This window comes from Saccostrea cucullata, unplaced genomic scaffold, assembly GCF_032062105.1.
Source record: "Saccostrea cucullata isolate Sc308-1 unplaced genomic scaffold, CSIRO_AGI_Scuc_v1 ctg16448, whole genome shotgun sequence".
Lineage (NCBI taxonomy): Eukaryota > Metazoa > Mollusca > Bivalvia > Ostreida > Ostreidae > Saccostrea > Saccostrea cuccullata.
Genome location: NW_026941123.1, coordinates 206 through 13,013, shown reverse-complemented (window position 1 = coordinate 13,013; position 12,808 = coordinate 206). Strand labels below are relative to the sequence as shown.

The 12,808-nt window shown below is 34.4% G+C and overlaps 1 protein-coding gene across 2 annotated transcripts; it reads left to right on the top strand.

The window, feature by feature from the left end:
* Positions 1-2,130: 2,130 nt before the first annotated feature.
* LOC134257232 (cytoplasmic dynein 2 heavy chain 1-like) lies at positions 2,131-12,079 on the top strand. Of its 2 annotated transcripts, none has more exons than XM_062739873.1 (11): positions 2,131-2,210; positions 3,379-3,530; positions 3,841-4,128; positions 5,239-5,382; positions 5,619-5,761; positions 6,166-6,295; positions 6,448-6,558; positions 9,964-10,167; positions 10,666-10,829; positions 11,739-11,858; positions 11,974-12,079. In XM_062739873.1, the coding sequence occupies exons 3-8, from the start codon at positions 4,045-4,047 to the stop codon at positions 10,063-10,065; spliced, it is 714 nt and encodes a 237-aa protein (XP_062595857.1). In that variant the 5' UTR covers positions 2,131-2,210; positions 3,379-3,530; positions 3,841-4,044; the 3' UTR covers positions 10,066-10,167; positions 10,666-10,829; positions 11,739-11,858; positions 11,974-12,079. The 2 variants fall into 2 exon arrangements, with proteins under 2 accessions (XP_062595857.1, XP_062595858.1); XM_062739874.1 differs by having other exon boundaries at positions 9,964-10,188.
* The last annotated feature ends 729 nt before the right edge of the window (positions 12,080-12,808 follow it).

The following is a 12,808-nucleotide window of genomic DNA, read 5'->3' as shown; positions in this document are numbered from 1 at the left end:
GTAAATGTTAACATACGTAAATATACCAACCCTATGGTGGCATATTTCTGCCCCTTGTGTGCAAGTTATTTTTCTATCAAATATGTCGACATGCAAGATATATATGTTGACATGCAAGATAGTTATGTCAACATGCAACATAAATATGTTGACATGCAAGAAAATTGCAATCAAATAAAAATTATAAAAAATCTTCAAAAATCTCAAATATTGCCCAAATGTGACATTAAACATGCTAGATGCTACTTATTTATGTTAACATGCAAGATAAATATGTTGACATGCAACTTATTTATGTTGACATTCAACTTATGAATGTTGACATGCAACTTATTTATGTTGACAGGCATATTATTTATGTCGACATGCAACTTACTTATGTCGACATGCAACTTACTTATGTTGACATGTAACTTATTTATGTTGACATGCAACTTATTCATGTCGACATGCAACTTAGTTATGTTGACATGCGAGATAAATATGTTGACATGCAACTTATAAGTTGCATGTCGACATAAATATGTCGCATGTTTACATAAATACGTTGCATGTCAACATAAATAAGTTGCATGTTTACATATTTATCTCGCATGTCAACATAAATAAGTTGCATGTTAACATAACTAAATTGCATGTCAACATAGAAAAATAACTTGCACACAAGGGGCAGAAATATGCCACCATACAACCCAACTAAAAGTACCTTCCCCCCTCTAGAAACGCCGATCCCCTTCAAAAACAGATTTGTGTTAAGTTGATGTGAAAAGTCAAATATTTGAAGATTTATAATCCAACGACCCCCACCCCAAACAAGAAATAGGTTTTCAACGTGGAAGTTGAACTTTTTTTTTTTTGCTAGTCAAGAAATTTATGGGATTGGAGTTTGTTGTAACTTGGGTGGACACCCACTGGAAAAATTCCTGGATCCGCTCCACAAGCTAACACTGAAATCAATGTGAGTAGCACGAGATTTGTGTGCATGTAAACATAGCGACTAGAGTCTATCGGTAACTGTTCAGGTAATTCATGCACGAGCGCTTTTGAGCTGCTAGACCTAAAATAGCTACACCAAGGGAATGTTCGATGCAAAGCACTGGAGACTGAGTCTCTGGTTTTGGTGTCCATAACATTTGTGAGTTCTAATTCAAATAGAGAAGATGTCGACCAACAGAGGTGAGTATTTTTACAAGATAGATTAACAAGGCTAAACTTTAATATTGTGATTTGGGTGTCCGGCATGTTTTTTACCAAAGCTGTTTTCCGGGGTTCGACATCTGAGGGTTTTTATTTTCTTGTCAACAAATTCCAAGTTCCTATTCCCATATATATTTTTATTTTAGTTATACTTCGGGCCGACCTCTTTCCCTTACGTGATATTGACGTACTTTTTCACTGTACAAAATTAAAATTTACTGTTTTAAAATGATTATCAGGGACTTATACATGATGTAGTATCAACATATCGGTCCCTGTTATTATTATCAATGAAGGGTAAACACATAGACAAAAAATAATTAGGCCTATTTGAAGAAAAAAAAGAAATATCTATTTTGGCAAAATCATTTTGCGAGAAAGACATGAAGAATCATTTGTATTCGTTGAATTTAACATGCACCATGGTTTTTTTTTTATATACCTATACCCTTGCTATAATCTATCCTTATTTACTCTTAAATTGCATCGGGATCGAAGTGTCAAACTCCATTTATTCTGACAGCGCGGGAAATGAAGATCAAACGACAGTCAAAATTTGTTACAGGTAAATTGGAAACTATTTTATAACAAAGTAAAATAAAAGTATTTGAAAACAAATAGTAATATATACGCAAATAGATATAACCAAACAACAGAATGGGCCGAATTTAAGCCAATATTGAAAAAAAAAAACGAAGTTGATCCTCAGTGAATACAATGTCGGCGTCGGAGATCCGACAAACAAATGTTGATGGACGATATAAATAGGAAAGGAATACAGTTTTACTTTGAATTTTCTCATAGTTCAATTAACATTGTTAAAAAAAAACAAAAAATGTCAAAGTGAAAGAGTTTTATGTTGAAAAAATGAACCAAAGGCAATCTCTTGTGATAGACCTAATAAAAAAATAATATTAATAGTCTGAAATGTGTATTGTAGAGGCTCCAAGGGGAAACTACAAGCATCATGTCTTAGAAGAATCATGACTTGAGTGACAGTCAGAGCTGAGATGGTAAGTCATTAAAATAGATAGGAAAATGCTCTTTGACCTTGACCTGAGGGTTCGAAGCACTGTCAAAAAATTAGATTTGCCATTACTTTTGAACATATAGTAATAGGGCTTTTATTTCATTTTATTATATATTTGTTATATAATACAGGTATTTTGCATCCCTGATATGATGAACTGTATAGACAGTTTTCGATAGGCTAGAATTTAGCAAGAGTTATTTCCCGTTGACCCCCATACTGGAGGTCCAAATACTCATATTCCTTCATTCAACAACCAATTGAAAATTTTTATATTAGCTATTTTGAATTAAAAATCATTATTTTTCTGAAGTATATAAATTTTTGGAAGCCTCCTTTAGTTAAAAAAAATTATTTATTAAAGAAATTCCACCAAATATTCCTGCAACAACCTCTTCAACTTGGTAAGACAAAGAGGGAAAATCACCGAGTCGACCTCCAATATGGCGACCAATGGGAGGTAACTTTCGCTAAATTCAGGCCTATCGAAAACTATCTATTACACAGTGTATTCACCCTGTATCAGCACCCTTATTTCACCCTTATCACACCCCTTTACATCTTTCCAGAACATCTCTGTATTTTTTATTTGGAGTACTTCAGGTCTTTTTCTATTTGTTTATGAAGTTTATAAAAAAAAATTCAGGTGCCTAATTACTGATGTCACAAAAACATTTAATGACATCATGTAAACTGTTTTCAGATAATAAAAACAATACAATACAATGGCAAAATCTGTATCGCATCCAATATCAACCCTCGACCAAGATATTGGAGTCTCAGGTTGATATGGGGTGTGATAGACAGATACAGGTTTTGACATGTATTATTCTTTAGACTTAATTTTTATCCTTGAACTTTGAACTTTGAATTTGACCCACTTCTAAAAAACTTAAAACTTGGTCATAATTTAAGAGGATTAACTCTTCGGCTTTCATACAATGAAGTGCATTGAAGTGGTAAAAGTGGTAAATTAATGCCTCGAAGCTTTAGATCCAAGGCAAATCTTCTCTGCATGGATTCTCTTATAGCCTTGGTTCTTCCCGGAAATATGTGATTGCTGAATAGAGCCTTAGCAGTCTGTTCTCTTTGAGAGTCAAAGAAGTGATGCAAGTCCTTAAGGTTTTCAATCATTGGTCCTTGTTTTTCAGATGCACCAGATGCAGTGGCACTGTCTCCATCACTGATGAAATGGGATATGACTAGTGGACAGTCATCACTTTGTAACTCACCAACACAATTAGCAGCCCATCTCTTCTCATATGTTGCAGTGATTGCAGTGCAGTCTTCGTGCCCTGGGCAGGTAACTTCCTTTCTTTTGCTTCGTAGGTGTGCGCCTTTCTTGCATAGTTTATTTCTACAGAGAACTGCTACCACATTTTACCTCTGAGTTACATTTTCACTTACGGTGTATAAGTCACTTGGGTGGCAGCCTGGAATGGGGTTTTTCCAATGGCACTGAATGTGGCATTATTGAACCAAGCATCTCCTTCCGTTCTGATGGGGGTATCAGGAAGTCCACATTTTTAATTTAAAAGTTCTTCAATGTTCTTCCTAATTTTCTTCATACTGTTTTTATTTACATATGTAATAGTTTTCCCCACTTGTTCCAGGGCTGTTGCATGTTGGCAACTGAGGCTGGTTCAGTATTTGCACCAAGAAGCATACCACGCATACCCTCTGGTGTAAGACTGGTTCCCAGGTGACGGACAGCCATGACTTCATTCAGCTGTGCAGCTCTTTGCCACTTGCCAGGTCTTCTCACCTCTTTGTAAAGTTTTTCTTGGTGACTGGTATAGTGGCACTTCTTACAATGGATGGAAAGGATCCATGCCAGGCCTCGTTTTTCCTCCCTATGCCGATACCAGTCCAGTAGACCATCACAGTCTGGAAACTTATGTGTGAGTGTTCTTTAAATGAATTGTTCCACAATTTAGCCGTCTTTTCTTGGTGAAGTACTTTGTATAATATTGAATTTGGGTCATCTGACACTGATTCCATGTAGGGGTCTACTGGCTGGACCTCATTTGGCTCGGGTTGTAGAATCTTCATCTCACTGCTTCGACTCTTGGCATCTATATCTGCAAACATTCCATTTTTCTTTGGCCATACAATGTCTTGAAACTTTTCTTTATTTAGACTTCTTATAGGAACAAGAAATTAGACTGGGCAGGTGATCTCTATATTCTTCTGACCTTTGTTTTGAGGAATATTCCTTTTTATACCCCTGCTCTGAGAGGAGAGGGGGGTATACTGTTTTCCCCTTGTGTGTCTGTCTGTCTGTCCTTCCGTCTGTCTGTCCGTCCGTAACAAACTTTCGTCGCAGTTTTCTCAGCAACTACTCATTGCAGATGCTTCAAATTTTAACACAATGTAATTCCCTCTGGTGTTAAATGGAACTATTCGTTTCTCTATAGAGGAAATGATCAGCCATATTTCATCGATCTTAGTAGAATAGAAATAAAGTCCTTGTTGTCGTGAATGATGCAGGATAACCTCCGAGGTCGAGAAATGTTCTTTGAAATATAAAAGCCTCAGGAACATTTCTCAACCTTGGAGGTTATCCTGCAACATTCACAAAAAACTTACTTTATTTTTTAATAAAATCATTATAGTAGGGACTTTGTCTCAGGTAATGGTCTTAATTATCTTGGTGGCTTTGTGAGAACTTCTTGAATACCTAATTTCTGCATATTTCTTATAAAGAAATCTAAAGGTATTTTTATCACAGCTAAATATGCAAGTTTAATGTAGTTTATGTAAATTTCACTTGGAAAGAACATGAAGAATTTCAAATTAATTTTTTTTATCACACACAATTTTTCATGTAAATTTTACTTCAGTCTTTTTTTCAGTAAAATACATCTGACAATGTACCCATTTTGTGTCCTTTTCATGTGAATTAATTTCTTTTGGAAAATCAAGTGAAACATATAATTCCTCATGTATTACCGATATCAATTTTTCCTGTAAAACAATAATCTTTTGATTTATTGATCATTTTATTTTAGGAGAGAAAGACCTACCTGCCTCTAGCAGAGAGTGGTAGTAGGATGTACTTTGTCACCAGTGACTTGGCTAAAATCAACAACATGTACAGATTCAGTCTGGCTGCCTTCCTGAGAATCTTCCAGAAAGCTCTTAAGACCAAACAAGTAATGTATTTCAGCTTATATCTTAAATTTTCTCTCAATCAATTTTTCTTTGCTTCTGACATTTTAAAAATAGAATTTTCATATAATTTTTTTCTATAGATTTATATTATTTGTATCAATTCTAAATATATTTTTATCTCTTCTTGTCATATTGATGTTTTTTTATTAGAGTTCAGAAAAAGTATATAGAGGTGAAGCTGATTAAGCTAACTCTTTACTTGACTATACATTTACAGGACGGCAGTGAGACTGACCACAGAATCCGAGCCCTGACTCAGAGACTACAGAATCTGGTGTATGAATACGTCTGCCGCTCTCTGTTCAAAGCAGATCGACTCATGTTTACCCTTCACATGGTGCATGGAATGAAACCAGAGAAGTTTGAATAAAACCTTTGTACATTAGCTTTAAGCAATGTTCAAAATAAGAGGAAACTCTCTATTTGTTGCAAAAATATTTGTTAAAAATGGAATATTCAAAATGTTCTGTAAAAATGTTGATTTTTTAGCCAGGCTTATTTCTCAAAGAGCAACTGCCAGCTTATGTCATCCTGTTCAAGGCAGGAAGTCAACCCCATAGTCGCCATTTTAAAGTTATGAGTAAAAATATAGTTCTTGCTCTCAACTGCTTTTGAGATAATACAAATGCTAAATATAGCAACAAAAGTAAAATGAAGTTTTATCTTTATAAAACTTAAGTAGTAATGACTTTGAAAACTTCAGTTCTAAGTCAAAGAACATAGTTCATTAGCGTAAGGATTTTTGATAATCAGTGTTATTGTAGTTCTCTACACATACGAGGTAAAGCAGGAGAGGGAACCAGACTGGCCTTTTTGTTTACATTCAGCTACGGTACCAGATTAATTCTGATTTTGACAAAATCGGACCATGGTATTAGGATTGAAAAACTCACTGTCAGTGTCTTATCATTTATATTGATAGTTTTAAAATAATTTTTTTTCATCAGAATATAAACATATGATTCATATAAGAAATTCATTCTACTCTGTAAATGAGCCCGGCTCTCTGTACTTCTGAGTTCTTTGATTTGTTGACTGTTTTACAGGACTGGAAGGGTTTCACAGGAATCCTGGTGTCTGATGTGAAGTCGGAGGGAGGGCGGGGATTACCCTCCTGGGTTGATCAAGAGAGGCACACTGCTGTCACCAATCTCAAGGTAAACTAGAGGCCTTTTTAACAGAATGAATGTTCGCAAGGACTCTCCAAAATTCTTTATCCCTTCAACAGAAATGTTGGCTTTGTTGAACAAGCTTCTGTTTTCTATTCACTAGAAAATGAAGCATTAGAATTTTTTTCTCTCTCTTGTGTTAGTTTCTTAAACAAGAGGTAGGTTCACAAACTCCATAAAATGGCCTTGTCAATATATCAATTCACTGACCAAGTCCTAAGGTCCCATTTCAAACATCAACATAAAGTAGAGACTTAGAGCCTTTAGTTCATGTAAAAAAAAATTGTATGAGAGTCAAAAGTTTGGAAACTCCGACGTTGTGAAACTGCAATGTTCTTGATTTTTTAAGAAAATGGGTAAAATTGAGCATCTATAACTTTTGATAAAAATATGAGCCCACCCCGCGATCCAAAAAATTTTCCAAAGTTTCTGAAATTGTTCTTTCATTTTATAATTAAATAATTTAGATGAGGTTGGGGGCTATGCAAAATATTAATAAACTTAATTTTTTTGTCATTTTTAGACAATTGGTCAGAGACCAGAAGAGGTGAGAAGGAGTTCCCCTCAGTGATTGAGAAGTCGTTAAGTTTACAATTTTGCATATTACTTGTAGCACACAAGTAAAGACAGGATACAAGAATAGTGATACATCGATTTTTGATTTCGAGATCGGTGTTGCTTGGTTGTAAAAATACAATTTTCTTTGAAATTCCTTTAAGTAAAGGTTAAAGTTTTGGTGCTGATTTCAATATAACTTGGCACAAAGTAGACTACACTAAGATACCATATTGCTGTTTTTGTATGGATGATAATGTTGCCAATTTAAAAATAAAATTTTCTGTGAAATTCTTTACTGACTTCTACATTTTTAAAGTTAATACATGAATAGTGCATTTTTTGAGTTCGATGAACGGTGTTGCCATACAAAAATAGATTCTAAATTCCTTTAAAGACAGTTTTGGTCTGATTTTAGTATAACTTGGCACACAAGTAGACTACACTAAGATACATTAGCATCGGTTTTTGATTTTGATACTTTCTTTCTAAAAAATTTGGTTTTTGTAGATCTTGGTACATAGTAAGATACAGTTGCATCGGTTATTTCTGAATGCCATGGTTACTAAAAATAGAGTGAAATTCCTTTAAGTAACAAATAACTCACATGGTTTTTCAAAATAAGTTGGCACACAAGTCAGGTAATAAGTTATGGTTTTTGATGTACATAATCCAAAAATTGGTATAAGAATTTTTCTTTATTTTGACATCAAATAACAAGACTCAAATTACGCATTTTTATTTGATATTTTGAAGTACAAAAGTGAAATTTAAATTTTATTTAAACTAAAATTTTGTATATTGTTCAAAGTTTCTCAGGGCAAAATTGCTTAAATATTTTCATTTTTGTCCAGAACTTTTCATAGTTAATTTTTTTCTTACTACATTAACATTTGTTGAAGGTGATCAATTCTCTGATTATAAAAATGTTATTTGTTGCTCTTCTTGTCATATTGATTTTTTTTTATGAGTTCAAAAAAGTATATAGTAGGTGAAGCTGTGATTAAGCTAACTCTTTACTTGACTATACATTTACAGGACGGCACTGGGACTGACCACAAATTTAAGCCCTGACTCAGAGACTACAGGCTCTGGTGTTATATGAATACCGTCTGCCGCTCTTCTTTAAACAGATCACATTCATGTTTACCCAAGAACCACATGGTGCATTTCAAATGAAACCAGAGAAGTTTGAATAAAACCTTTGTACATTAGCTTTAAGCAATGTTTCAAAGGGGAGAAACTCTCTATTTGTTGCAAAAATATTTGTTAAAAATGGAATATTCAAAAAGTTCTGTAAAAATGTTGATTTTTTAGCCAGGCTTATTTCTCAAAGAGCAACTGCCAGCTTATGTCATCCTGTTCAAGGCAGAATCTTTAATAATCGCTTTTAAAGTTATGAGTAAAAATATAGTTCTTGCTCTCAACTGCTTTTGAGATAATACAAACGCTAAATTTTTAAATCAACAAAAGTAAAATGAAGTTTTATCTTTATAAAACTTAAGTAGTAATGACTTTGAAAACTTCAGTTCTAAGTAGGAAAGAACATGGTTCATTAGCGTAAGGATTTTTGATAATCAATAGTTCTCACACATACGGGTTTGTCAGGAGAGGGAATATAGACTTGTTTGTTTATTTCAGCTACGGTTTTCATTCTGATTTTGACAAAATCGGACCATGGTATTAGGATTGAAAAACTCACTGTCAGTGTCTTATCATTTATATTGATAGTTTTAAAATAATTTTTTTCATCAGAATATAAATACGTATGATTCATATAAGAAATTCATTCTACTCTGTAAATGAGCCCGGCTCTCTGTACTTCTGAATTTTTTGATTTGTTGACTGTTTTACAGGACTGGAAGGGTTTCACAGGAATCCTGGTGTCTGATGTGAAGTCGGAGGGAGGGCGGGGATTACCCTCCTGGGTTGATCAAGAGAGGCACACTGCTGTCACCAATCTCATGGTAAACTAGAGGCCTTTTTAACATAATGAATGTTCGCAAGGACTCTCCAAAATTCTTTATCCCTTCAACAGAAATGTTGGCTTTGTTGAACAAGCTTCTGTTTTCTATTCACTAGAAAATGAAGCATTAGAATTTTTTTCTCTCTCTTGTGTTAGTTTCTTAAACAAAGAGGTGGGTAGGTTCACAAACTCCATAAAATGGCCTTGTCAATATAACAATTCACTGACCAAGTCCTAAGGTCCCATTTCGAACATCAACATAAAGTAGAGACTTAGAGCCTTCAGTTCATGTAAAAAAAAATTGTATGAGAGTCAAAAGTTTGGAAACTCCGACGTTGTGAAACTGCAATGTTCTTGATTTTTTAAGAAAATGGGTGAAATTGAGCATCTTTAACTTTTGATAAAAATATGAGCCCACCCCGCGATCCAAAAAATTTTCCATGGACTAGAATTTTCTGAAATTGTTCTTTCATTTTATAATTAAATAATTTAGATCAGAGGTTGGGGGCTATGCAAAATAATAAAAAACAGCTTAATTTTTTTGTCATTTTTAGAGAATTTTTCCAGATTTGAGGAAAATGACGAAATTCATGACGTCATATTACATAGACAAGAGACAAAATTACGTCATTTTTATTTGATATGAAGTCACCAAGGGTCCAAGTGAAATTTAACATTTTTTAAAACTAAAATTGAGTTGTACTGATTTTTCAAAAAATCACAGGCCAAAAATGGACGATTGTGACTTTTCTTCTTTGTCCAGAACGAAAGCAACCAGTCAAGTTTAATTTTCTGACCTCAGTTAAAGGGGGAAGGGGGATTCTCAAACACAAAAGTTCTTATTTTTAAAAAAATGTAAATATTTGTTGCAGAACAATTTCCCAAAGTTGTACCAGGTGCTGAACTTTGATGATGAGTTTCTGTGGTCTAACTTCTACCATAGTAACAAGTGTGAGAAGGAGTTCCCCTCATGATTGAGAAGCGAGTCACTCTATTCCAGCAGTTACTTGTAGTCCAGGCAGTCAGGCCAGACAGACTACAGACTGCCATGGGACTGTTTGCCTGCAAGGCTTTAGGTTAGCTTCTTTTTGAGTTAGGTAACATACTGCTATGTAAAGAATAAGCAATTTACCAGTTCCTGCACAATTCTTTCTACAAAATTTGGTGAAGATCTTGTACATAGTTCTTATGTGAATGCCTTAAGATAAATGAAGTTTAACTGTGGTTGCATTAAAAGTGCAGACTTGGATATCCATAACTGTATATCTTTATTTTCACGTAAATACGCAAGACGATGTGCTTGCAAAAATTTAATTCTCACATATAATAGTATTCATTGGGTTTAAGTAGAGCAATAAACACAATTCATCCAAATTTTGTCCCGCTAATCAAGAGTTAATGACTATCGCAAAAATAAGGAGTGGTGAAAATTAAGAAATCTACAGTATTATAAATCTTTACTCATAATTTTTTTTTCCATCCAATTTTCATATTCCATATCTTTTATCTCCCTTTGACTTAACAGTTTTAGCTTACTAAGATAGTCATAAAAGATTTCTAATTTTATACTCCAGGAATGAAGGAGCTTTCTCCCCCTTCTGTGAATCTCGAGAGACTCCTGGAAACAGAGACTTTGCCATCCGAGCCTATTCTGATCATTATCTCCCCTGGTGCTGACTCCTCATAAGAGTTACAGGACTTGGCTGCTCAGACTTTAGGTGGTGATAAATACCACCAGGTTTGTCACTGAATTCAATTTCATTTTTAGCTCACCTGAAAATGCTCAAGTGAGCTTTTCTGAAAAATTTGTCTGTTGTCTTTGTTGTCGTTGTCTTCGTTGTTTCTCTAATTTTCATCTTCTTCTCAAGAACCACTGGGTCAATTTCAACAAAACTTGCTACAAAGTATTCTTGGGTAAAGGGGATTCAAATTTGTTCAAATGAAGGGCCACGCCCTTTTCCAAGGGGAGATAATTATGAATTAGAGAAAAAATTATGGCATTTTTAAAAAATCTTCTTCTCAAGAACCACTGGGCCAGGAAAGATGAAACTCATATGGAATCATACTCAGGTAGTGTAGATTTAAGTTTGTTCAAATCATGACCCCTGGGGGTACGGTGGGGCCAAAATGGCTGATCAAAGTTTAACATAGGAATATATAGGAAAAATCTTTAAAAATCTTCTCCTCAAGAACTACGTGGCCATTCCACATGAAACTATTGTGGAATCATCCTTAGGTAGTGTAGATTCAAATTTGTTCAAATTTGTTCAAATTGTTGTTGACCCCTGGGGGTAGGGTGGGGCCAAATGGCCGATAAGTTTTCCATAGGAATATTTGGGGAAACCTTTTAAAATCTTCTTTTCAAGTACTTCAAAGCCATGCTTAGTGATATTTATAAGGAATCATCCTCAGGTAGTGTAGATTCTAGTCTGTTAAAATCATGAACCCCTGGGGGGGTTAAAATTCAAGCTCCCCCACCCCCCAGTAAATTTTCAGTTCTTCTGATGAATGTGGCCCCTGGGCCTTTGTTTCTATTGGCTCAAAAATTGGTGAAAACTATTTAAAAAGTGTCTTATTACTTGCATAAGTGCTTTCTCTATTTTGGTTAGATTTTATCTTACTGGGGTATTGAACTATTTCTTGACAGGTTGCTATGGGTCAAGGTCAGTCTGACATACAGTGTCTGAGGGAGTGTGCTCAGAATGGAGAATGGCTGTGTCTGAAGAACCTCCATCTTGTAACAGCCTGGCTGCCTCAGCTGGAAAAGGTATCACTTAGTTCTTTCTTCTTTCTGTGAAAGATTTTTGGGAAATTTTAGATCAATGTTCAGATTTTTGCAGGTTTCTTTTGTCAAACTGGAGTAACACAATTTTTGTTTTTAGGAAATAAACACATTGAAGCCACATGAAGATTTCAGACTCTGAATGACAGCAGAAGTGCATCCTAAATTTCCCACAATCCTCCTACAGAGCAGCTTGAAAATCACTTATGAGGTAGGAAAAATATGAAATATAAATGCTATTAGTTTTGCAACAAACAAGACAATATCATTGAAGAGATAATGTTTTTATTTTTTAATTCCCAATGTTAAAAACTTTTATTTGTACTGATGTTGATGCAACCATTTTGGTTCTTTTTTTGTCATGATAATTATTTAACTGTATACTTGAAGACTTTTTCTAAGAATATGCTATTGTATACGGTGCACATTTTTAGCTCTACTAGTTAGAGACCAGAAGAGCTTATGTGATAGTAATGCGTCTGGCGTCTGTCCGTCTGTCTGTAAACAATTTTTTCAAAATGCTACTCTTCCTACAGTTTTTGTCTGATTTCAGTATAACTTTACACACAAGTAGACTACACTAAGGTACATAATTCATTTTACGGGTTTTTGATTTTGATGAACGGTGTTGCCATGGTTACTAAAAACAGAAATTTCTGTGAAGTTCTTCAAAATGCTACAGTTTTGGTCTGATTTCAGTATAACTTGGCACACAAGTAGACTACACTAAGGTACATAATTCTTTTTACCGGTTTTTGATTTCGATGAACGGTGTTGCCATGGTTACTAAAAAAAGAATTTTCTGTGAAATTCTATTAAAATGCTACGTCTCTTTTAGTTTTGGTCTGATTTCAATATAACTTGGTACACAAAGTAGAATACACAAAGATACACAATTCTGTATATCGGGTTTTGACTTGGATGAACATTATTGC

What these genes read in the sequence shown, in the direction of transcription:
- LOC134257232 (XM_062739873.1), top strand. Translation starts at nt 4,045, where the DNA reads ATGGAAAGGATCCATGCCAGGCCTCGTTTTTCCTCCCTATGCCGATAC. An exon ending in CACAGTCTGGAAACTTATGT is followed by an intron (nt 4,129 to 5,238) that starts GTGAGTGTTCTT and finishes ATTTTATTTTAG; the next exon opens with GAGAGAAAGACCTACCTGCC. An exon ending in AAGCTCTTAAGACCAAACAA is followed by an intron (nt 5,383 to 5,618) that starts GTAATGTATTTC and finishes ATACATTTACAG; the next exon opens with GACGGCAGTGAGACTGACCA.